Source organism: Ursus arctos, unplaced genomic scaffold (assembly GCF_023065955.2).
Source record: "Ursus arctos isolate Adak ecotype North America unplaced genomic scaffold, UrsArc2.0 scaffold_14, whole genome shotgun sequence".
In the NCBI taxonomy this organism is placed as follows: Eukaryota; Metazoa; Chordata; class Mammalia; order Carnivora; family Ursidae; genus Ursus; species Ursus arctos.
Window position 1 is genome coordinate 59,189,768 of NW_026622808.1, and position 25,966 is coordinate 59,215,733.

At 42.7% G+C, this 25,966-nt stretch overlaps 1 protein-coding gene across 1 annotated transcript in view; it reads left to right on the forward strand.

Annotated features, from left to right (window-relative positions):
• Positions 1–25,966, forward strand: part of ITPR1 (inositol 1,4,5-trisphosphate receptor type 1) — a 320,227-nt gene that overhangs the window by 137,805 nt on the left and 156,456 nt on the right. Inside the window, exons 13-24 of the mRNA XM_057311892.1 lie at positions 3,181–3,335; positions 9,468–9,567; positions 10,520–10,680; positions 11,182–11,323; positions 13,005–13,163; positions 15,242–15,414; positions 16,833–16,952; positions 17,936–18,130; positions 20,334–20,585; positions 21,102–21,243; positions 21,983–22,136; positions 23,389–23,576. Coding sequence (XP_057167875.1) covers positions 3,181–3,335; positions 9,468–9,567; positions 10,520–10,680; positions 11,182–11,323; positions 13,005–13,163; positions 15,242–15,414; positions 16,833–16,952; positions 17,936–18,130; positions 20,334–20,585; positions 21,102–21,243; positions 21,983–22,136; positions 23,389–23,576 — 1,941 coding nt within the window. The remainder of the gene's footprint in view (positions 1–3,180; positions 3,336–9,467; positions 9,568–10,519; positions 10,681–11,181; positions 11,324–13,004; positions 13,164–15,241; positions 15,415–16,832; positions 16,953–17,935; positions 18,131–20,333; positions 20,586–21,101; positions 21,244–21,982; positions 22,137–23,388; positions 23,577–25,966) is intronic.

The following is a 25,966-nucleotide window of genomic DNA, read 5'->3' on the forward strand; positions in this document are numbered from 1 at the left end:
CTCTGGTGAATATGGTAGGTGGTATTGAGCTTATTTCTTTTTTGCTTGGGGGGGGTGTAAAATTCTGGAAGAACTTACAGGTTTTAAAGTGGATTCATGAGTAAAGGGGTTTGGGGCAGAGAGAATACAGAATGCAGTTGTCTTTGGAAAGTCCGAATTCTGTGGGAAGGATGAACCTTGCAGTTACATTTTGATAGAAAGTTAGCTTTAGAAGGAATGAAGAGGAGTTCTAGCTGAGGGCTGCACGTCATGAGTTCCTGGATGTGCTACAGGAGTGCATGTCTTTCTCGATTCTTGAGGGAGCAGCTGAGGGTCCTGCTCCTTCCTTTCATCTTCCTCACCCTTACTTCCAGAGTTCATTTTGAAAGCTGCCCTTCCACGTTCCCTGGAAGATGGAGAGCACTGACCTGGTCCGACTTTTTGCCAACGTGCAGGGAAATCTTTGCCCCACATCCGTGCGTAGTGTTCATGTGGCCGGTCTTCAGAGGCTTAGACTGGCAGGGGCGCCATTTTTCATAAGGCAGTTCTTGTCCTTGCACCTTCTTTATTTTGAGAGAAAGAACCGCCTTTGTGGAACTTGCATCTAATGGTATTAGCGCTGCCTTCTGGGCTGTAACACAGAGTAAGTCTCCTCTCTCAGGTGACTTGGAAGGAGAGCCGTGGCTTCTGCCAGTGAGAGCTCATGTCCATTTGAACCTTGAGCTCTGTGAGGAACGGGGCTGCTCTCCTGGCTTCTCGATGGGTGTGGGGAGGTCTGGCATTTGTAGTGCAGGAGGAAGAACATACTGATCCAAAGCAGGGCAGGGAAGAGGCAGACCTGGGTTTAAATAGCAGACCCCCCCTTGTGTGAGCTGTGTGATTGAATGAGCTACATTCCCCTCTCTGGCCCTCACTTCCCTCCTCTGTAAAAGTGGTGGATATGCTTGTCATAAGGACCAAGTGAGGTGTGGTGCCTAAGACCTGGCTCATGGTAAGTTCAGTAAGTAACACTTGCGTAAGTTGCACAGGATCAGTAGCATTTTGTAGCGCCTTTACCTCCATGAGCTCATCTGGGCTGCACAGCAGCCGTGTGGAAGGAGTTAGGGGAGATTTTATGATCTTTTGTGGGACTGATGAGGAACCAGAGCGTGGTCCTAACTCATCACATGCCTTGGTTCAGTGTTCATGCATCTCTCTATTTTCTCATGCTTCTCCATGGCACCGTGGTGGAATGTGCCAGCAGGCTTGGGTGCAGATCCAGACTGCATTGCCCTGGCTGCTTTGGCTGTTGCTTGGGTGCAGTCTTCATAGGGAGGAGGGCTTGGGGAGCTCACCCTGCACCCACGAGGCCAGCGGCCCAGCTCCCGCCTCTGTGGGGAAGGTGTTAGCATTGGGAGAGTCCTGCACCCCTCACCCTCTTGTGGGCCAGAAAACTTGAGCAGAAAAGCTGGAGTTGGGAAAGTTTGGGAGAGGAAACTGTGTTCTGCTCGTGGGTCACGTACGTCTCCAAGACTGGCCTCCAGTGCTTGTAGGAATCTTGGCCTGGAATCTTACTTAGCTTGTTGAGCTCGTCCTTCTCCATTTAGCAGCGCCCATGAGCCACACGCTTGACGCCAGAGGGAGAGGAAGGACAACCCCAATCTGGCTCTTGTCTTGCAGCCTTTTGTACATGCGCCTTTCCTCCCACTAGGTGGCAAACGCCGACTGCGCACAAAGAACGTGAAGACACTTTTCTCAGTCACAGTCCAGATACAGGCACTCCGTGCAATTTTAATTTTTCTTCAGGGTTCCGGCAGGTCTGAAATTGAACTGCCAGCCTGTAGCTAAGCTGTGTGTCTCAAGCCAGAAATATTTTGAAAGTGGCGTGTGGAAGACTTTGCAGGTCAGAGAGGTTAGAAGAGGACAGAGCTTTTCCTTGAACTGAGGTCCTTGGTGATCTCCACTTGATTCAGACTTGAGGGTGGAGAGAACAACGAGTTGTGGGTTTGTTTAGGTCGTGCCGCAGGGTATTAGAGGAGAGGGCATTGCAAGGAGGACACAGAGCTTTTGGGTATTAAAAGAAGCATTTGTATTTTCTTTCTCCCTCCTTCCCATTCTCTCCTTCCATCCCCCTCTCTCCACCCTCCCCCCACTCCCTTCCTTTTCTCAGACGAAAGTTGGGGCCGCCAGTGAACTCCTAGAGCAGATTATTGCCTGCAGTCCTAGATGTCAGGCCCTGGAATTAAATTCTCTCATGCTCTCTCATTTGACAGTTAAACTTGATTTCCTTTTATCCATTCCCCATTTGGAAAGGGGTTGGTGCCTCAGCCCAAGCAAAGCAAGTTAGTGACAAAGAAAATGTGATTTTCCCAGTAGATACAAGTGGATGTTGTTCTTCTTGCAAGGATGTTAAAAATTAAAAATAATCCCACGTGGAGTCACAGCACTGGGAGACACCTTGCAAAGCCTAAGAGAGGACGTGACAGTCTAAGCATGCTGCTTAAATCCACTCAGGCAGATGGGCTCTGGAGCCTAGAATGTGTTTTTATAGTTTCTCAGGAAAGCTTTCGTCATTGTTCATTAGTCTTAACTGTCAGAGATTCTCTTCAGCCTCTGCCAAATCCCTTACATAGCAAGAGAGGCCCCTTTTTCCCTGAATTGTCATCGGCAGCGCTCCTTGATTAATTATGAACATTTTTTTCAGGGCTAGTCTGACTTCTCAGTTATTTTTCTTGGCCACACTGGGATCTCTGCTTACGAACACTTGGATTCGGGCTTATTTTATTTTACTTTTTCTCCTGGGAAGTAGATGTATCATATTATTGCTAGACAATTTAATTGTAAATTAACACAATGACCCATAACCAAATCCACAGGATGAGTTTTCTCAAAGTGCTTCTTTTCTCTTCCAACTACTGCAGACGGGTGTAGCCATACGGACTTCTTCATCACCTATATAGCACTCTTTCCGTGGACATCTGTTACTGTAACCCTGCATTGTTTAAACATTTTTATTGCAACACAAGGAGGTAGCATGTAAATATTCTTGGCGTGGGTGGCCGATTATCATCTTTCATGACTGCTCTGAAACTGTGGTTCTTTTCCTGCCAACTGCTGATGTTCACTATTGTTTCTTCCCTGTTCCTGTGGACTGTGCAGTGATTGTAGTGAGGGAAGGGTCTGGCGTGCAGAATCCATGACTTGATGACTTTTCCTCCTCAGGTGGACCCTGATCAGGACGCCTCTCGAAGCAGGTTGCGAAATGCCCAAGACAAGATGGTGTACTCCCTGGTCTCTGTGCCTGAGGGCAATGACATCTCCTCCATTTTTGAGCTAGACCCCACCACTCTCCGTGGAGGTGATAGCCTTGTTCCAAGGTAGGATTCTAAAATGGCTTATCCTGAGTGAGTCAGAGCTGGTATACGTGGCCTGGCTGGGTTTCTTGGAATCCAAATCATCATTGCCTTTCTTGAAGCTTAAGGATTTGTTCTGGTTGCCCATTGGAATGGCAGCTACTTTTTTTTTTTTTTTATGGCTCATTAATTACAAGTTCTCAGGAGTTGCCAAGAAGTGTTTTATTAGGTAAACAAGTCAAACTATAAGCTCAAGTAGCTCCATATTTCTAGTTTCCTCGACTCATGTCCTCATTCCCAAACTTGAGAGGTCTCCTAGTCAACTGAATAAACAATTGTAAAGAAATTCTGGAAAATAGAGTATTTGCAGTTCACTGAGTATGTAGTAGAGTATTGAGAAGTCAGACCAGTGTTCTTTGGTTATTTTGTTAAATTTGATTCTTAGTTTGGTTGCAGAAGAATGCATTTTGGTGGAGGGAATAACTGGGCTCTAAGTGGGATGAGAACTCATGCTTAACACCAAAATCAGCAGCAATATTAATAAAGGCTTACATTTATTGAGTGCTGACTGCATGCCATGTTCAATGCTGAGTACTTTAATTTGTGTTACATAATTTCATCTTCACAACCCTCCCACCCCGTGAGCTAGGTATTACTATTTGCCCCTTCTTCTAGGTGAAGACACTAAAGCTCAGAGTGTTCATATATGTCATTGCCGTTTCCCTGTCAAATTATCAGACGTCAGCCAGTCCCTTTGCAGAGTCCAAAATCTTAAACACTGAAGACGGACAGGGTTGTTGGGGGCAATGCTGACTTTTCAACACAGCATTCGTTAGCGGCAATCTCATTAGCATCTGTACGTTTTACACGTGGGCCCTCTCATTGAGTATCTTTTTGTGATTCATTATTTATATATGTCATTGCCGTTTCCCTGTTCAACCTGGCGGTGAAACTGGTCAGTGCTGCGTGAGTGCTATCAGCAGTAGAGGAGAACCTTCCTTGTGCTGTTGAAGTGATAAACGGAGGACAGTGTCCACATAGGAGAGATTTTACATTGCAAGGAGGCCTTCCATGGCCATCCAGTTAAAGGGTTGCTTGGTTCTTAAACTTTGCTGGGTTGTTAATTCCTTGAGAATCTGGGGAAAGCTAGAGATGTTTCTCTAGAAAATCCCAAGTATGTGCACAGCTTTGCATTCTCCAGGGTTGGAACTCCTGATTTAGACTGCTTTTTTTTTTTTTTAAATAACAGATTTGTTGAGATCTAAGTCATATGGGGATGAGCAGAGTCAGGCAGTTATCATCACAGTTTGAGAACATTTTTCCCCCAAAAAAGAACATTATACCCTTTCTGCATCATTCTCATTTCCCCCTCCAACCTTAGACTCACCTGGGTCCTGTCTTTAGCGATCTGCCTGTTCTGGACATTTCATATAAATGTAACATGTGGTCTTTTGCGACTGGCTTATTTCACTTAGTATTTTAAGATTCATCCATGTTCTAGCATGTATTAGTGCTTCATTTTATTTTATTGCTGAATAATATTCCATTATGTAGTTATGCCATATTGTATTTAGCCACTTATTTTTTCATGTTTTATTTTTCTAAAAGAAGAGTTAATACCCCTCCTTTTTAAAAAATGTTATTTATTGATTTGTTTGTTTATTTAAAGTAATCTCTGTGCCCAACTTGGGGCTCGAACTCATGACCCCGAGATCAAGAATCGCTTGCTCTACTGACTGAGCCAGCCAGCACCCCATATTTACCTCCTTATTACCTGATGGCCATTTGGGTTGTTTGCCCTTTTTGGTTCACAGGCTGCTGTGAACATTCATGTACACATTTTGTGGGGGAGGAAACGTAAGTTTCCATTCTCTTGGGTATATACCTTGGAGTTGAATGCTACATCATATGGTAACTGACCTTTTGAGGAAGGCTAGACCATTTTTCAACATGGATGCACATTTTACATTCCCACCATCTGTGTGTGAGCGTTCGCTTTCTCTACACTCTCTCTCTCCAGTGCTTGTTACTGTCTTTTTATGTGAGCCATCCAGGTAAGTGTGAAGCGACACCTCATTTGTGGTTTTGATTTGCGCTTCTCTGGGGCCTAATAAGGTTCATCGTCTTTTCTTATTGGCCACTTGTGTATCATCTTAGGAGAATTTTTCCCATTTAAAAAATTGAGTTGTCTTTTTTATTATTGAGTTTTTAAGTGTTCTTTATTCTAGATATAAACCCCTTACCAGATATATGATTTGCAAGAATTGTCTCCCATTCTCTAGGTTGTCTTCACTTTCTAGATGGTATCTTTTGAAATAGAAAAGTTTTTAATTCTGTCAAAGTCCAATTTATCTATTTCTTCCTTTGATTTCTTAAGCTTTTGGTTCCTTAAGAAACCATTACGCATCATTCCAATGATGCTGATGTTTTCTTCTAAGAGTTCTATAGTTTTTGCTCTTTAGTCTCAGGTCTTTGATCCATTTTGAGATCCCTTTAAAATATGGTTTGTAGTATGGTACATTGCTTTTTATGTTTTTTAACATTTTATTTACTTTGAGAGAGAGCGCGCGCGCGAGTACAGGGGGAGGGGCAGAGGCAGAGGGAGAGAGAGAATCCCAGATAGACTCCACTCTGAGTACGGAGCCCAATGCTGGGCTCAATTTTGTGACCCTGAGCTGAAATCAAGAGTGGGATGTTCAGCCTGCTGAGCCACCCAGGTGCCCCTTATAGATTGCTTTTTAAAAGCTTCCTTTCTCATTGACTTGTTAACTAGATGAGTACAGGTCTGTAGAACCCAGTTGCATTTTGGTTTAAGTAAGTTTCCATATGTCATGTCCTCTGTTCTGGTAGTTATTTAATGAATTTGGTTAGGTTCCCAGGAGACAAGGGAATGACATTTATATTACATGCTAAATGATTTAGTTTGCAAGGAATAACAAAGAATAGGACGCTGTGATTTGAAATATCATTGTTTTATTAGAAGGTGCTTCGTGGCATTCCCTTGGCAAGGGGAGTAAGGTGCTAGTTGGCCATATTCCCCAATGGGTTCGAAATGCACATGATCCTGTAGGAAGGGGGAAGTGAGTCTAATCTTTGAGGTGAGATGGCCAAGCAGCTTTGGCTGGTTAGAGACCCTGCTTCCATATCTACTTTGATTCATTTCTGTTTCTCTGTTTGAAAACTCTTGGTGGACAGTTGTCCATAGGTAGATGGATTCTAAACTCTTAAACAAGGGAAGTCTTGTTTTCACCATGGAAAAAGTGTCTGGTATGGTCTACCAGTGTTAGTTACCAGTTATGATCTTGGACTTGGTCTTAGCTTTAAAATTTTTTATCCATTTTTGCCTTTGACCAACAACCCAAGAGCCAGAATTGATTGAATGGGCTTCTTATTCATTGGTCCTGTGGAGGGATAAAAAAACCTTAGGTGTAGTACACTCATTTCCCTGCATCTTAAAGTTGTGCTAAATATTGCTTGTTTGAAGGTCTGGAAGTCTGAAAGTAGATAAATGAATGTCTCAGAAATGGTATCAGCAAAGGAATTTTTGTGATAGTCACTGGTTAAAAGAATCTTTCCAAGCCAAAATGAAAAGGATAATGGCAAATCCTGGACATATTAAACAATACAATAAAATTCAATATATGTAAAATAGATGAATTAAATGAACCTTGGGAGAGCATCCAACTTTGTGGCTGTTTTATAACTGTCCTGCTCTCATGGCTTTTGAGTTAAGGATGGGAATGGGATTTGGGATGAATTGATAGAATGCCCTTTGTGTCTTAAATGTAATTTGACCTAGGACTTTATAGAATGTGATCATCCAGTTAAAAGCTAAGCTCCAAGTTTTGGTTATACTTTGAAATTAAAATGAGTCCAAGTCTCTCAGAAGAAAAAGAATTGCAAACCTATGTCAGATTTCTTCTTCATGTTGCTTCATGTATATTCATTCTAGTTTACATAAATATCGCTATGGTTGCCCTTACTTCCAATGTTCAAGGCATTTAGAATGAGGGAAAGCAAAAGGCAGAGAGGATGTACTGAAGTTGGTGTCTGGTTTGATACTTTCCCTGCCCTCACCTCTTTTCCATGTCTATACCATTGCTCTAAATTCCCCTTAATGCAAATGATGTCTGTGGTCCCTTGTCTGCCCCAGCCCCAACAAAGTTCAAAGTTCCAACTCAAGTTTTCTGTGACAAAAAACTTCCATGATTTTCTGAAGCCTCATTGATCTCCTCTTCTAAAGGTCCTTCAGTACTTACCTTGACTGCTCCCAACTTAATGCTTTTTAATGTGCATTTCCCGTTACTTACTATTGCTTGATGTTCATTGATCTTGTCTCAATAATGTGGTAGATTCTTGATGCAAGAATTATGCCATTATTTCTACTACTCCCTTAAGGCAAATTGAAAAACATTATAAAATTATCCATGTTCACTGTAAAAAAAACAACAAAAATGTTAATGTCATGGAGAGCAAAGAAGCAAATAAAAATTAAATAAAAATTTAACTATTGAGAGATAACCACTGTTAACATTATGGTTTATGTAGTTTTCGACAAGTCTCTGGGCATACAGATAACATGTATATAATTTATCATAAATAGAATTATAAGCTATTTTTAACATTTTTCACTATGTTCTGTACATATTTCCAAGTATATATGGAATATAATCACTTTAAATATTTAGTATTCTAGTGTATGTCCTACAATAAACTAGTCCATTATTGAGGCATTGGATTGTTTACAACTCTTGTAAATAATGCTTTGTTCAATGTCTCTATGCCCCAGTTTGTACTTGTGCTGTCATTTTAAGTGAAAAATCTAAAAATGGGATTGCTAGATGAAAAGGTAGATACATTTTACTTATTTTATAAAGTGCCAGACTCCCTTCCAGAGTTTCACCTGTTAACCTCTCCTCACTCTCCTGGTGAGAGTGTAATTTCCCTAAGCTCTTGTAAATACTGGGTTGGTTATGTCAGTCTCTAAGATCTTTGGAATATGATAGAGTAAAATGATACATAGTTTTAATTTATATAAATTGTATACTAAGGAGATTGAATGTATACTTCCAAGTTTATTGGCCATTTATATTGCTTTATTAAATTCCTGGCTTATGTCCTAGGCTCATTTTCATTTCCAGTATTCATGTTATTTTCTTACTGATTTTGAAGATCTCTTTATAAATGCAGATTAATAACCTTGTTATCCTATGTGGTATTCTTTCATTTTCCCAGGTTGTCTTTTTTCTTTCAGCTTTGTTCCTGATTTTTTTTTCCTTCTTTACAGAAGATATAAAATTTGGGGTGGGGGGATGGGTTAGCCCGCTGATGGGAATTAAGGAGGGCACGTGTTGTGATGAGCACTGGGTGTTCTACAGAAACAATGGATCGTGGAACACTACATCAAAAACTAATGAAGTGCTGTATGGTGACTAACATAACATAACACAAAATCAATAAGTAAATAATCATATGACTTGCAAAAAAATTTTTTTTTAATTTGAAAAAAAAACATTTGTTATTGGAAAAAAATTAAATGAGATAAAATACATTATTATCTTAATAGATGTTGAAATGTATTTGGAAAAAATACTCCTTATTTTATTTTATACTTGAAAAGATAAAAAATAGAATAAAAAAATTTTAACTGTATTATAAGATGTATCCATCTTTGACTTTTAAAATTTATGGACTTTGTATGTTGTTGCATGCTTCAGAGGCTTTCCCTACTACAAGATTATTAAATGTTAACTCCTATTTTATCCTAGTAATTTTATTTTTTGCTTTTTTGATCCATACGAAAATGTCAGGTGTTGCTTTATCCACTCTGATGACATGCATTAGTATATACTCAGGAAATACTTGTTACTCTGTCTCCTCAGTCTGTTCTGAGATACTCATTCATAGGAGTGATCTTTTATTTAGAAATATAGTATATCCCAGTGTTAGAATCCTTATGAATGATTTCTTATTGTAAATAGATTAGAATATATCTCAGTGTGCAGCCATTTGCTTCTCAGTCTATATTGTCCAGTGTATGTAACAAAAAAACATTTTGGTGATCCCTTTTTATTTTGGTAGAATATATTCTAGGCCAGTGGCTATAGAGAACCTAAAAATTCCTGTCCCCCAAATCCTTTTTTCCCCCCACTTCAGAAACTCCTACGTCCGGCTCAGACACCTGTGCACTAATACCTGGGTTCACAGCACAAATATCCCCATCGACAAAGAAGAGGAAAAACCCGTGATGCTGAAAGTAAGTTCGGGAACTTGGCTGCCTCCTTAGGCTCTTGTGTTCCCTAATGAAAGGGCTCCTTTGAGAACAGGTGGGGGAGTAGGGACTGCATTTTGTTGGTTTGGCCAGTGTGTGGTCATGGACAAACTTGAATGCAGTGAAAGAATTCTCTCCAAGGGACCTGGCTCAAGCAAGCCCAGGCTTTTTGAAATAACCAGAACTTTTTTATTCCATGGCTTTTGCCCTAAAGGTTGAGCAATTGTCTGGGTTTCCTGTCTGTCTGAAGGATGATTTTGGCTCAGGGAATGTTTGCTTGTGCCTTCAGGCTCATCAGATACCTAGTCAGTTTCCCCCGATTTTTATTATTTCTTTCTCTCTCTGTGTATTTAAATATACTTTTATTTTTTGAGAGTTGTCTCAGCCCCTTTAGTTTCTCTCCCTGAACTCACCGCCCTCTCCATCACTACCTTCTCCAGGGTCATAGAGCATACATTCACAAACGTAGGGATTTTGTTTTTAACAAGTGAAATGATATGCTCACGTTGTTTTTAGCGATGGGGGAGGTCACTGGAATTTTTTTCTTCTATTTTTATGAACATTTTCAGGTATACAGAAGAAGTGAAGGAACGGGTGCATTGTCTACCCTTATAATACTCTGAGTCCGTAATTACCATTTTGCTCATTTGCTTTTTCCTTGTGTATTTATATGCATGTTTTTAAATTTAACAGTCTTAACCAGCTTCCTTTAACAAGTATAAAATGATACCAGAGCCCGTTTTCTGCCTCACACTTCCCCACAGTAAGACTCTCCAGAGGTAACAACTGTTAAGGAACTTCCTTCCAGATGTTTTCTGTGTCTAGTTAATTTTAGCTGCAGGATAGCTCCAGCCTAGTGCGCCTTAAGTTTAGTGTCTGATTAATGTGTTGCTCTCTCAGTCCGAGACAGTTGCGTAAAGACCGTTTTGCTCTTCAGATCGGCACCTCCCCCGTGAAAGAGGATAAGGAAGCGTTTGCCATAGTTCCAGTCTCCCCCGCTGAGGTCCGGGACCTGGATTTTGCCAACGATGCCAGCAAGGTGCTGGGCTCCATAGCCGGGAAGCTGGAGAAGGGCACCATCACCCAGAATGAAAGAAGGTGAGGGCTTCCCGCAAGAACCAGGCACGCTCATCCTCAGCCACCACGGATTTTTGAAATCCCGTGCTTGCAGAAAGAGAAAATGCCAACTCTGAACAGCCTTGTGTGAGAGGAGCAGGCCTTAGCATTTGTATGTGGCTTCAACCTGTGGCTTTCAAAAACCACATTCACTTCTTTGAAAGTCTCTAAAGTTGAAAAGATCGGTCTTTTTCTCTGTCTCCAATTTGGCTTCTGGAACTACCTAGCTAAACGTTGGGGGCCAGTGTTACTCTGAAATAAAATTTTTGATGGCTCATATTTTGTGAAGGTGATTATCCTTTTGTGGACAGTAATGTGGGTATTTTACTCTTTTTGGCAATTGGTTGTCACTTTCAGGGAAATTGGGAAGAATGGATCTGCTTATGTTTAACTGGCTCATTAGGCCTGAGTCTTCCAAGGTGAAGCTTCCAACCTATTGGACGTTGAACGTTTCCTATCTCTAATAGCTTCTTTTCCCCTAAGGTCTGTGACCAAGCTGCTGGAAGACTTGGTTTACTTTGTCACGGGCGGCACTAACTCTGGTCAAGATGTCCTTGAGGTGGTCTTCTCCAAGCCCAACAGAGAACGGCAGAAGCTGATGAGAGAACAGAATATCCTCAAGCAGGTCTGTGAGATGCGATACACCAGGATCTTTGTAAGACATCAGTGGGATTGCTGCTCTTACACAGGGACGTGGATGTTTCCCACCTGGAAGGCTTGATCAAGTGACTTTGGAGAAAACAGACTTGATTTTGTGAGCAATGTTGAGTTCATAACAGTCTTGAGTGGAAGGCACAGCGTTTACGTGTACCTCCTGCCCACGCACGCGCACAGCCTTTCCCGTCATTAACGTGCCACTGCGGTGGCTGAACCTGCAGTCCCCCCAAATCTGTAGCTCACATTAGGGTTTGCTCTTGGTGTTCTACCCTCATTCTTTGGGTTTAGGCCAATGTATAATGACATATCCGTCCTTATAGTATCATGCCCAGTATTTTCACTGTCCTAAAAATCCTCCATTTTCTGCCTGTTTATCCTTCCCTCCCCTCACCCCCAGCCACCACTGATCCTTTTATTAACTTCATAGTTTAACCTTTTCCAGAATGTCCTATAGTTGGAATCATACAGTATGTAGCGTTTCCAGACGGTGTTCTTTCACTTAGTAATATGCATCTAAGATTCCTCTGTGTCTTTTCAGAGCTTCATAGCTCAGTTCAATTGAAAACACGCTTGTTGAATATCAACGTGTGAGAATTCACCTGTTAGGAACTCCAAGAAGAGTTTGCTTGACAACTTTATTTTCATCAAAAATAATAGCAAGTGCTGTGTGTCCTTAAGGTTATTTCATAGGTCTGGGGGATGAGGAGTGTTTGATAAATAGGGAACTCTATAAACCACCAGAAAATCTTACCATGAAGAATGAGTAAATGGCTTACAGGACATATATAGATGGTATTATCCGGTGTAAATTTAAACTGGTGTGAAGACAAATGATAGGGAGGTGACAAGGGTAGATGGAGTGCACAGGGCTGCATACAGTACAGTTCTCTAAAGCTGAATATGGGCCATTTCCTTGGCTTAGAAATCCCTGGCCCCTAACCCCCAAAGAAAAACACATTAGTTACTAGTCCTACAGTTCTCCATAGGAACTTGGGATTTGAGAATCCTTTCTCCTGTCAGTTGATGATAGACAAAATTTATTAACACGCCATCATGTTTCAGCAAGGATTTCCCATCCAAGAATAAATTAGGTCCAGCTGTTTCATGGGATGAGTCCCAGATTAGACCTCTGGCTCTATGCCAATGCTCATTTTCCACCGTAGTGATTCCTTGAGGGACCGGAATGATCGGATTCCATGGCAGAAGCCTTCATTGAGCACTATCTTTATGCAACTGACAGTTATTATCTCCTTTTAGCCTTAGGACCCCCTTGGGAGCTGGGTGGTCTTCTTTCCATTTTATTGAGGAGAAAACCCGAAGTTACCTCGACTGCTTTATACTGCTAGGGAGTAATGCAGGAGTGTGATCTCAGCCCAGAATCTGCTAATTCCAGAGTCTGTGCTCTTAACCGTTGCCCTGCACACCGTACTTGCAAGTGTTTGAGGACCAGTTAGGTCCGGGTGGCCTGAATTCAGTGAGTAGCCAGTCTCAGTTGATGGATTGCATATGATTTTCAGGTAATTGATGTTGGTCTAGAGAGAGTTGCTGGTGCAGTCCCGCCACCTGTGAGGTTATGTTAGTTTGAGACGAAGGGCTAGCCATGAACACTCTAAATGATGGCGGTGTCTGTTCTTCTTTCTCACCATCAGATCTTCAAGTTGTTACAAGCCCCATTCACAGACTGTGGCGATGGCCCCATGCTGCGGCTGGAGGAGCTAGGGGACCAGCGGCACGCCCCTTTCAGACATATCTGCCGGCTCTGCTACAGGGTCCTGAGACACTCGCAGCAAGACTACAGGAAAAACCAGGTTGGGATTCAGGGTTGATTGAAGTTCATATACTTGCCTCATGAGTTTTAAGTCTTGCATCTGTCATTATTTAATCACTAGAGAATAGTTTATTAAGTTTGAGCTTAGAAAGGAAATATATTTTTGCAAGCCTGAGAAAAAGACAGAGTCCTTAGGAAAGATACCTGAGAAGTCCCCTTCAGCAGCCACCTTTCAATGAGATTTTATGTTTTGACATTGGTATTAATTACATTTCTAGTGTTTTTCATGCCAACTTACCTTAAGGTTTAGGAAAATGATTGCATGCGTTTATATTAAAAGTAGAGCAGAATGTTTTCTTCCGCTCCCTTCCATATCCTCCATGTCTGCTGGTAACTTTCTCTTTAGTTTGGTTTTGGCTCATGTTTTATGGCATTCGAAGTCCTCGTGTATGTCATGGCACTGTATATGTTATCCTCTCCCTGTAAAATAAATGTTCTAAACTCTCTGCGGGTTCCCATCAATTTGAGATTTTAAGGAAACCTGTGAACTGTGTTGTCACATTGTGTAGTTTTCAGCTGGAACGACTTTGTCCCCCAGGAAGTAACTTGGCAACGTCGGGAGACCTTTTGAGTGTCACCACTTGGAGGTGCTACTGGCGTGTGTAGTGTAGAAGGAATATCCAGGAATGCACAGGACATCCCTGACAACAGTTATCCAGCCCCGAAAGTCAGTAGTGCTGAGGTTGAGGACCCCTGCACTTTGTGACATGAAGTGCTGGAGGTGCACAGATGTCGCTTACGACAACCTTGACTCCCAGTCTCTGCAGTGTGTTACAAAAGGCTTTTGTTGGTAAACTTTTGACTGCCACGACATCTGGCCTTTAAATTTAAACTTCTCTCTGTAATTAAAGTGTATAGGTTTTGTCACAAAGATAGTGTTAAACTGAAGCAGTGCTCTAAAGTATCAGAACCTTGTTAACACGTATTGCTAAGCCTTTGGCTTGGCCTTTACTGCTGTTGAAATGGAAAGTATCCTATACCTGTGATGCTGTGTTCATTAGTGTGGACAGGTGGTCCTTGGGTGCTCTGGTGGCTTTCAGTCCACCTGCAGTGCTCGAATAGTGCGAAGAGATTTTATTCTCTTCCTCTCTGCCACCTGCAGACGAGGATACAGCAGAGACTTCCGTGTGTGCCAGCACGTTTTGCTTGTACATGAAAACGCCCAACCAGTCCCTCTCGCTGCTGCTACCTTGACTGTCTTTGCTTGATGTCTACAGATTTTCTGCTGCTTGGCAGTAGTATGTCCCTGAAGGCTGGTAAATTCCCAAACATGCATCCTTATTGAGCATGGGCTGAAAAGTGGCCAGTGTCCACTGTGGACACGCTGCATAGTTTTTAGGATTTGGGGATTAATTTTAAAAAATGAAGCCAAGTTTCAAGGGCTCTTAGAACTTTCAGTAAACAAATAGTCTGTCTTAGGAAGGGATATATCTTTGAATAGAAACCAATATCTGCAAGAGGCTTCCCTGAATTCTCATGTATTTTTATGGAATGTCACGTCTGATCCCCAAAGAGAGAAGCCAGAGATGTTTTCGTACGTTCTGTGAATCTGATTTACTGGGCTAGGTATTCCTAACTTGCTCCTGCTACACATTGGCTTTAGAAATGTGTTTTCACCCCAGATAAAGAGAACAGAATGGGGTAATATTGTTCTAAATATCTAGGTAGGCTTAAGTGTGTTTATTCAGGAGCACAGAGCAGTAAGGCACAGTTAAATCCTCTTGAATTAGTAATAAAATCAGAGCTGGAAAACAGCTTTTGACCTTTCAGAAAAATAAGTCACCGCATTAATATTTATACTGTGCACTTAATAAAATGCCCATCTGTACATATGAGATAATTTGCTTAATTGCATTTGCATGGTGGGTTTAGTAAAATGAAGGATGTGGGGGAGTTTGCAGCTGCTGTCCTAGATTGGAAAGTTGTGGAAAGATGCTCCACTAGGATTTCCCTTATGAACAATAATTCTCATCAGGGACTATTGCTACTTTCCTTAGTTTTGGGTTAACCTTAATATCTTTTGTTGTCCCTGCTGACCTCTCTTTTCTTCCTTAAAAGGAGTACATAGCCAAGCAGTTTGGCTTCATGCAGAAGCAGATTGGCTATGATGTGTTGGCCGAAGACACCATCACTGCCCTGCTTCACAATAACCGAAAACTCCTGGAGAAACACATCACTGCTGCTGAGATCGACACGTTTGTCAGTCTGGTGCGAAAGAACAGGGAGCCCAGGTGAGGCAGCAGTGGGCCCGATCGGGGGAAGGTGTCCAGGCATTGAAGATGCAGGCCCTTGGCTAGTCGTGGTGCCTTCGGCTAGGTTTCCTTTCTGAGGGCGGCTAGCGACAGATTTCAGTTAGGCCGGTCTAGAGAGGCTCTTGGATGAGTAGTAGCAAGAACATGGGATTGGGATAGACCCGTAGTGGAATCCCAGCGCTAACATTTACTAGCTGGGTGACCTTTGCTTTCCCCTTGAGCTTTAATTTCCTTCTATGCTAAATGGATGATTATGAAAATTGAATGAGAATAAATGCATGGGAAGTGCCTGGTACTTAGTGGATGCACAGTAAATGACAGTTTTGGCCAGTCAGTCACAGTTTAGCACCCCCTGATTATCAGAACACCTCCCCCAAATATCAGCAGTAAGAGTCTTTTGCAAACTTAGTTGTTACTTGAGTGTTTTTATTTTATGTTAGAATTCTATCTTTTCTCTTTGCATAGATCTCCCCCTCTTCTTATTCTCTTCCCTCTTCTCCTGATTAAGATCCACAGTATTGGGCTGGTGGCTCAGTGGGTAAAGCATCTGCCTTTGGCTCGGGTCATGGTCCCAGGGTCCTGGGATCGAGCCCTGCATTGGACACCCTGCTCAGTGGGGAGTCAGCTTCTCCTTCTCCCTCTGCCCCTCCCCCCGCTTGTGCACGCATGCTCTCTTTCTCTCAAATAAATAAAATCTTTAAAAAGAAAAAAGGTATCCACAACATTTTAGCAGTGGGAAATAGTTTATAATATAGGTATCGTGAATGGTCACACTGGAGAGCCGATAATGTTGTTGTAAAATGACTCCTCCCACCCATAAAGATAAATAACGTTCGTGGAGCATTCTCACGTACCAGGAACCGAACTAAGTCAGCACTTGCCATGAATTACCTCACTTAATCCTCAGGACAGTTCTCTGAGGTTATACATTACCCTTTGCTATAGATGAGGAGAGTGAAGTGCAGCGAGGTCCAGAAACTTCCTCGAGTCACACTGCATACTGGAACATAACTAAGGAGGACCAGAGCAGGGATCCAGCCGGGGCACTCGGGCCTCAGAGCCTTTCCTCACCTGTCTGCTCCCCCTCCACCTCCCCCACTGCTCCCTTACGTGCGCTTCTGCCTTGTCTCGTTCTTTCTGCGCGTTTTTGCCTCATCCCGTCCTCGTCTGCCCCAACCACTGCCACCTTTCCTTGTTTGCTTCTTTCTTTCTTTCCTGTCTTACGGCGACTGGCTTTCTGGTTGTGCCGTAGGCACCGGCACCAAAACCTAAACTGTCTCTGATTGCTTTGGTCCAAGCTCTGTTGGACCTGTCCGCTTGCGAAGAGTCGGGCTCCAAGAGCCAAACCTCTGCTCTAGTTACAGAAAATGTCTTGGTTGCTTTCTCTTTCTCGACAGATTCTTAGATTATCTCTCCGACCTCTGCGTGTCCATGAACAAATCGATCCCAGTGACCCAGGAACTGATATGTAAAGCCGTGCTGAATCCAACCAATGCTGACATCCTGATTGAGACCAAGTGAGTGGGGATCCTGGGATTTGAGATACAGACGAGAAAGGGATTTAGGTAGAGAATGCGTGGTTTAGTGGATGCCTGCATTCCTGACTAATAGAACTTAACCCTTTGATTTCTTCAGACCTGGTCTGAAGTCGGATGGGCTGGCATGGGTCTGTCTGAGGCAAAGGTCTTGCATGGGGGAGTTAAGTTTGCTTTTAGAGTGGCCTCCTCTGCACTTGCTTTGCACGCTGGTTGAAAACTCGTATGTATTCACCAGCAAGCATTTTGCACACACTTTGCTTTCATTTGAAGAGCTTAAAGTTCTTTAAGTACGATTATCAGTTTTAAAATTTAAAGGAGCTAATTCAATGGTGGTATTAAGACACTGTAGGGCAGAGCTTTTTAAATTATCACTGTTCAAAAAGTGTTTAATGCTGCATAGAAACTTGAGTAATAGTAGTGATTCATTTTTAGCAAGGGAACGGTTTTCCTGGTAATAGGGCCAGTGTTGAAAAAACAAGTCAAAATAAAACCCCAAACTCAATTAGACCCTGAGCTAGTGATTTTATTTTTTCCTCAGGCGTAGCTTAATTTTGGACTCGGTTAATGTGACTTGAGCACTTGGACATCTGCACCTGGATAGTTGTCATGGGGGACCGTCCGTGCATTTAGCAGCATCCCGGGCCTCTGTCCGGTAGATGCCCGTGGTACCCCTCCCACTCCGTTGGGACAAACAGAAATGTGAAAATGTCCACTGACATTGCCACGTGTCTCCTTGAGAACGGGCAGGGCAAACAGAATCACCCTGTTTGAGAACCACTGGGATGAAGTATATGAAGAAGTTAATGTTTGGCTCTTTGCGATTCTGCCATCGGGGAGAAAAATGGTTTTCTTTTTATCTTTATGCTGAAGGTGAAACTAGATTTCAGTATATTGCTACCGTTGATCCAGCACAAGCAAGCATTTCAACGTAGTGAGTTTTCCCTCTTCCTCTTGTTTTCTAGGTTGGTTCTTTCTCGTTTTGAATTTGAGGGTGTTTCTACTGGAGAGAATGCTCTGGAGGCAGGAGAGGATGAAGAGGAGGTGTGGCTCTTCTGGAGGGACAGCAGCAAGGAGATTCGCAGCAAGAGCGTCAGGGAACTGGCCCAGGATGCCAAAGAAGGACAAAAGGAAGACCGAGACGTTCTCAGCTACTACAGGTGACTGCGAGTCCCTCCGGGCTCAGTTGGGGGTGCCCTGAAAAGAAGTGAGGGGGAGTTTATTGCTTGTTTGTCGATGGCTCCAAGGAACCACAAGCTGTCACCTGTCTAGCAAATGCTGTGTATTTTAGGAGTTGGGAGTGTAAGGTTTCATTGATACTTCCTAGTAAATTGATTTCCGGATGTGGCCAGGTCGACAGAAGAGTGAGTGCGTGTATCAGCCCCCTTGTTACCGCTTCCCCTTGGCAGCACAGGACGTTGTATGCGTATTGTAGTAGTTAGGAGTCAGACTCTATGGTCAGACTGCTTGGGGTCAAATCCTGACCTTCCTACATAGTAGGTTTTTTACTTTGGTCAAGTTATACACCTCTGCATGCCCCAGTTCCTTTATTTGCAAAATAGAGACCATAGTGCCAACCTCCTAGAACTTTTGCAGACAGAGCTAGGAAATGAGTGTGTGTATTGACACATATATGCATATTTATATACACGCACACATATATCTATTTCTGTATCTGTCTGTACTAATATATAATGAAACCGTGAGTGCATGTCAATACTTCAGTTCCATTCCAACACCCGTGGGGTTATTGCATCCTTCCCCTTTCCATGTGCATAACTCCGCCCTGCAACAGAGAAACCTGGCTGGCCGTTGCCCTGGTGTGTAGCCGTTTGCTCACTGTCCACCTCTGCTGCTCACCTCCTTCAGCCCCAGCGTCTCCCCAGTCCCAGCTTTAAGACCTGCTGGCCCTGCCACCTCAGGGAAGGCAACGGAGAGGAAAAGGGGGGAGGGGAGAGCCAATAAAAATTTTTCAAAGAAAAGAGAAGATGGCAAAGTGCTCATGGGATTTTTTAGTAAGTACAACTTTGCGGTTACGGCAGTCTGTTACCTCCTGCATTCCCTTCTCCTCTCTCCCATTCGTGCCTGTGGTGCATACCCTTCCGCGTTCTCGGTGTGTTCATATTTTACTACGTTAGGATGCATTCATAACAAGTACAGAGTACATTGCCTGTTCCTAAAATGAATGTAAATGGTGCTGTACTCTCCCATTCTGAAGCCTGCCTGCTTGATTCTGTATTGCTTCTGAAAGGTGTTCGTGTTCATGGAGGTAGACCTATTTGTCTAATTTTGACAGCCGAGTGGTATTCCATTTTATGATGCCACGTTTTCATTGCTCTTTGATATCCCATTGTATGCCACAGTTTAGCTTTTCATGTCAGGGAACGTCCTTATTCAGAAGTGTGCATAGGGGTAAGAGTTTCCATTTCATATCAGGAGTGGAATTGTTGAGTTGGCGAGGATGGGTTTTGTAACGTCACTCAGCAGTCCTAGATCAGATACTTTGGCGTACACCCCCACCAGTTGTAGAATAGAACTTTGTTTCTCCTGGTCTTTGCTAATTCTGAAATGTGGTGCTTTTTAATCTTCGTTAATTTTATAAGCATGAAATAGAATCCTATTTTAATTTGCACTCACTGGTATCTAGTGAGATTGAGACTATTTTCAACTCACGGTATTGATAACAAATAGGATCTTACATCAGAAGCCAGTATTTGCCACTTTGGAAGCTAGTGGCTTGCTTATTTCATATGAGACGTTGTTTACTCTTCTAATGTTTGATATGTCTTCTCCTGAGCATGAATGAGAAAGTGTGCTTCCCTGGTCCGGTATGGAAGGTGACAAAGATCACATGTCGTTGGGTGAGGAAGAAAGATAAAACATTTTGAGGAGTCCTCTACTTGGCACATCATGTTTTTCATGTAGAAGTCAAAGAGTAGGCTTATATGAGATAAGATCCTAAGAGTATTAGAAAATTTTCTGATTAGACTCAGCATGGGAGATATCTTTAACATTTCCTACGTGGTCTTTATAAACAGTATAAAAAAGAGCTGAAGAAGCAGACAGCCATTTTAGATGTAACATTTCCCCCCATTTATGTCATAAAATAAACAAGGGGAAATTGGAATCAAGTAGTCACGTAATTACTCCCAACCCAGCAGGGTGGACACGTATGACTAGTGGTGTAGTTTGACCTGTTCCTTTGTGGGCCTGGTACAGAAGCCATTTAAGCATGTCGATGTCTAAGTACAGGTGGCCAGATGTCACTCCTATGAAAGTTGGGCATATCCGGACTGTCCTGCTGTGTGTTCCATTCATCGTCAACGATTTCTGATTTCTTCATGTAACTTTACCTTTCTCCAGGTATCAGTTGAACCTTTTTGCTAGGATGTGTCTAGACCGCCAGTACCTGGCCATCAATGAAATATCAGGCCAGCTGGATGTCGATCTCATTCTCCGCTGCATGTCTGACGAGAACCTGCCCTATGATCTGAGGGCGTCCTTCTGCCGTCTCATGCTTCATATGCACGTGGACCGAGATCCCCAGGAACAAGTCACTCCCGTGAAATACGCCCGCCTGTGGTCTGAGATTCCCTCGGAGATCGCCATTGATGAGTGAGCCTGGCTCCTTCTCCCTGCCAAGACCTCATGTTGCTTTAAAACCTCATAATGTTTTATGTCACGGTAGACAAACCACTTATGGTCAGGTTAAGTCTAGTTAAATCATAGAAGCAAGGTGAAGTCTTTTTTGTTTTTCTCCATTAAACTTAAAAAGTGAGTGGCAAATGCTACTTTTGTTTGAAGAATGCCAAAGATGGCATGATTATATTTTCTATATCTTGTCCCTTTTTTTTAATTCAACAAATATTTGTCTCTACTTTGTGTCGGCCTTAAGTAATGTATCAGTGAACAAGCCAGAGCACTGTCTCTACACTAGTGGGGAAAAGGGATACAAACAAGATAAATGATTTCCTATCTTGATGATAGGTGCTAAGGAGGAAAAAATAAAGTAAGCACAGAGGGTGGGATACGAGGTGTTGGGGAGGGCTTCTTGGCTTTGTGGTTGGAGCAGCTGGGGAAGGCCTACCCGTGAAGATCTTGAAATTTGATTTATTTCTCCTTTTCTTTTAGCTATGATAGTAGCGGAACTTCCAAAGATGAAATTAAGGAGAGGTTTGCACAGACCATGGAATTTGTGGAGGAGTATTTAAGAGATGTGGTTTGTCAGAGGTTTCCTTTCTCTGATAAGGAGAAAAATAAGCTTACCTTTGAGGTAACCCATGGTGAAATAAGTGATCTATGTGTCTTATCTACTTTTCGTTGGTCGTTTTTCTATTGGGTAAATAGAAAATATTTTAGCATGTGGTGATTTCTATCGTGAGACTCTGATTTTGTAATAAAAAGGAATTCAGTTCAATTTTGTTCCAAAATAAAATAGAACTATTACCAGTCACTTGGCTTAATGGTAGTAAAGTTCTTAGAAGAAGTACCCAGGATGAATTGTATCATGTAAAATGATAAAATATTAGGTATACTCTGTATATTATATTAAAAACCGCAGGAAAGAAACAGAGTATGCTTGGGCTCTGTCACAGATTAAGCATTTGAGGTACGTAAATCTCGTTACCTTTGAGTTGAAATGTTTCTCTTTGAGACGACCTTTCCTTGTGAGGAGTTCTGTTCCTGAGCACTGCAATATTGTTATCTGCCTTCTCTTTGGCTATCACGCGGCTGGCGCTGTATTATCTTTGGGAAGCTCCACAGACACATGATTCGGTCAGTTGTTGATTAACTAGTTATTGAAATACGTCAGTAGCTTTGCAGTTTTTTGTTTCTTATTTTTTCAACTTATGAAACAAAATGAAATTTGATCAGAAATGGCAAGCAAAGTATATGCTTTCTCTTACCATAACAAGGGTCAGAATTAGTCATTTATCAGCTAGTCAACATAAAACTGAAGGGTACAGTTTATTTAATACCATCTCTCTCTCTCTTTTGTTTTCATATAATAGGTTGTAAATTTAGCTAGGAATCTCATATACTTTGGTTTCTACAACTTCTCTGACCTTCTACGATTAACCAAAATCCTCCTGGCCATACTGGACTGCGTGCACGTGACGACCATCTTTCCCATTAGCAAGATGGCGAAAGGAGAAGAGAATAAAGGTAAGAACGTTGCGGCAAAGTAGAGGAGTGGGATTTGCTGGCACCCACACACCTGGGATGCGTTCTCCCAGCCTCTCCCCTTGCTACTCTTGTCATGTGTTTCCCTGTGAGGTCCTGTCCTTTCCTTGTCCTTTTCTTCTGGATTTTTCATTATAGACATTTCCCCCCCCCCTTTTTTTTTTTAATTATTTGAGAGAACAAGAGCAGAGATAGAGCACACACAAGCTGGGGGGAAGGGGAGAGGTAGAAGGAGAAACAGACTCCCCGCTGAGCAGGGAGCCTGATGCAGGGCTTGATCTCAGGACCCTGGGATCATGACCTGAGCCGAAGGCAGATGCTTAACCGACTGAGTCACCCAGACGCCCCCATTTTGGACATTAAAAAAAAAAAAAAAAAAAGCAAAGCTGAAAGAATAGCACAGCAGACACTTTTAGATCACAACTTTGGGTCCTTGATTATTCACGTTTTGCTCGATTTCCTTTAGATTTATGTATGAGTCTGTGTATCTGTTTTGCCAAAGCATTTGAGAGTTATCTGACAAATTGAATGCTTATCTCTGAAGAACACATGTCCTATTCGATGTGTTCTGAGGCATTTAATGACATTAGCATATGATGAAATAAAATCCATACTTGTATTTCCAATCTGTGACTAGGAAAATCTGCCTTTGTATGTGTATTTTTTCCTCTGTTTTAGGGTCAGAGTGGGCACGTGCTAGGTACTCAGTCTGGAAAATTGTTGAACTTGTCTCTACAGCTAGAAGAGAAAAAGTACATCTCCTTACCTTCTGCTGTCTGTCAGGTCCTGTGCTCAGTCATTTCACATATTTTTCACCATGTCATCCTCTGACTGAGCACCTTTATTCTCATTTTAGAGATGAAGAAACTGAGCCTCAGAGGTAATCCAGTGTACTCGAGTGTTAGTGGCAGCACTCGGTTTGTGCCTTCTTAACTCCTGTACCCCTAATCTTGTGCATAGTAACAAGTGTGTGCTAGGTGACCAGGAAAATTTGGCAGGTGAATTAATACACAGAAATGCCCTTTGGGGATTTCAAAGCCCATGTATTTTCCGCTACTCCTGAGTCCCCAAATTTTTGATGCGTATTAACCTTTTCCAGTTCCTAGGGTCCTGAGAATGTGTCGGAACAGGGACGTGTTAAATAATATGTCTCGAGCCTGTGCCCCCTGCCAGGCACCTGAGAGTACTCTCCCAGAATGTTGTCATGACTGAGGTCTGTCCTGGCCCTTCCTAGGCAGTAACGTAATGCGGTCCATCCACGGGGTTGGAGAGCTGATGACCCAGGTGGTGCTCCGGGGAGGAGGCTTTTTGCCCATGACTCCCATGGCTGCTGCCCCTGAGGGCAATGTGAAACAGGCAGAACCAGAGAAGGAGGACATCATGGTCATGGACACCAAGTTGAAGATCATTGAAATACTCCAGGTAACCGTCAGCCAGAGGTGGAGGGGAATGTATTCACAGGGCTACCATTTGGATCTTGTCCCTGCTTTTATAAAGCCCTAGACTTTCTGGGGAGAGACTGGAGATAAATTCTTAGCTCATTGTTAAGTGCCGTGTATGAATCAGCTGTCTTCATCCTTCTATCATCTCATACCCCTCCCCAATGTGCCCTTGTCCCTCCAGCCATGACAAAACTTCCTGTGGTTACCTTAGTTTTTCATAATCCTTGCCCTCTATGTCTTCACCCAAGCTAATTCACTTAGTTAACCTTCTGCATAAAGCTGGATTCCTTGCTTATTGTTCACAACTAGTTTAAGGTTCCTTTAACTTGGCAGCACCTGCCTCCCTCCCTCCCTTCCTTTTTCATTCATTTATTCAACAAATATTTATTGAAACTGATTCTGTGCCAAGTACTTTAAGCATCGGAGGTCCAGCACTGAACAACATAGATTGAATTCCTGCTTCTAAAGCGCCTACATTTCGGTAGGAGTCCTGGGCATATTGAACAACAGGTATACTGTGTCAGATAGTGGTAAGTGCTAAGGATGCTAAAATAAAAAGGAGGGTCAGGATGGTTTGGAGGCCACCAGGGGGTGGGGATCAGGGATACTGTTTTTGATGGGGTTGTCAGACAAGGCCTCTCTAGTAAGGCGACGTGATCGGAGACCCGAAGGAAGTGAGGAAGCGAGCACGTGGTATCAAGGAAGTCTCCGAGGCAGAGGGAATAACTGAGAAGAACCTGAGGTGGGAGTATACTTGGCAAGTTTTGGAATAGGTTGGGTTCAAGAGGGAACGGAAGAAGATGAATCGGGGGGAGTAAGGACAAACAACACTTTTGAGTGGATTTGCTATAAACTGCACAGAGAAATGGGGAGGTACCTAAAGGGTGATTGTTGGTCACTGCAAGTTTTTTTGTAATATATTTTTTTAAGCTGGGAGTTTCCAGCAAGTGTGTATGTGGAATGGAATGGTCAGCTAGGGAGGGACAAGTTGTTGACATAGGAGAGAGCGGATAGTTGTGGGAGTGAAGACCTTGCATGGGCAAAAGGAGGTATGGGAGCCAGTCTCCTGGAGACAGGGATTGGTCTTAGGTATGAGGACCCTCCTGATCTCCTGACAGTCTGTGTTTTCCTCATTCTGCTTGTAGGTCATTTTTATTCATTAGCAAAATCCTTTGCTCCTTCATGAAAAGAATACTGTTCCCATTTTTCCCTTTATCTCATGTTGCCTACTGCCAACCCCAGAACACGTAGTAGGTGATTATCAATGTTTATAGACTTAAGAATTTGTATTTGGAGTCTGAAATCATATTTTATCAATAGTTTGAAAGCATTCACGAGAACCCTCAAATAGTTAAGACCACAGAGAATGACTCAGAAGGAACCTCATTGAATTCTTCCCTAACCAAAAGTTGAGAAGGACTGCTTAGGCTATGGCTTATGCGTCCCAAGTACGTTGGTGTCGTGACTGTGGATCAGCAGTGATGTAGCGTAACACTTGACACCTTCACATCTTCTCATGTCATCATCCTAGAAGAGTTGGTCGGTGGAGTCATTGTTTCAACAAATACCTATTGAGTCCCCATCATATGCAAGGCACTTTGCTGGGCACTAGGAGGAATGCACAGATGATTTGGACAGAGACTATAGCCATAAGAGACTCACAGTGTAATGAGAAAATAAGGAAATGAAACTCCGAAGAAAGTGTTCTCCTGGGACACAGGGGTGGGTCATGTGCTCTCATTTAGTAAGCACCAGAGAAGGTTTTTACAGAGGAGGTAGGATTTCATCTGCTCTTTTAAGCCTGGACAGGATTTATAGAATAGAAACAAAGGGACATCCTGAAGTCCCCTTGAACTTGGAGCATATTGAACCAGGGCATAACATCACACGGGCCAGTAGCAACTCCCCTTGGGCAGAGACCTAGAGAGTATGGAACGGGGGTTGTTAGAAAGAAGGTTGGAAATGAGGACCAGGCCAGGTTCTAGAGAGCTCTGGGTGCCTAAAGTGTTAGGACTTTTTTCTGTTGTGAGCCTTTGAAGATTTTTATACAGGGGACTGACATAAGAATAAACACCTTTGAGAGGTGAATGTGGTGATGGCAAGGCAGGAGATAAGGGGAATGTGAGCAGGGGTAGGTGATAGTCAGGAGAGATTCAGGAGAGGTGGTGGAGGTGGAACCAATAGGACTTCGTCTCTGATTAGATGTGTGTATCAGGGAAGGAGGAGTTGATGTTCCTGAGACTGACTGAGGTTGAGAAAACCCGGGGAGGACTGACATTGTTTTGTACGATACTGAGTTTGAAACTCTGGGAAGACCCCCAATGGGATGTCCAGTAGTCAGTAAGAAACAAAGACCAAGAGCTTAGAGGG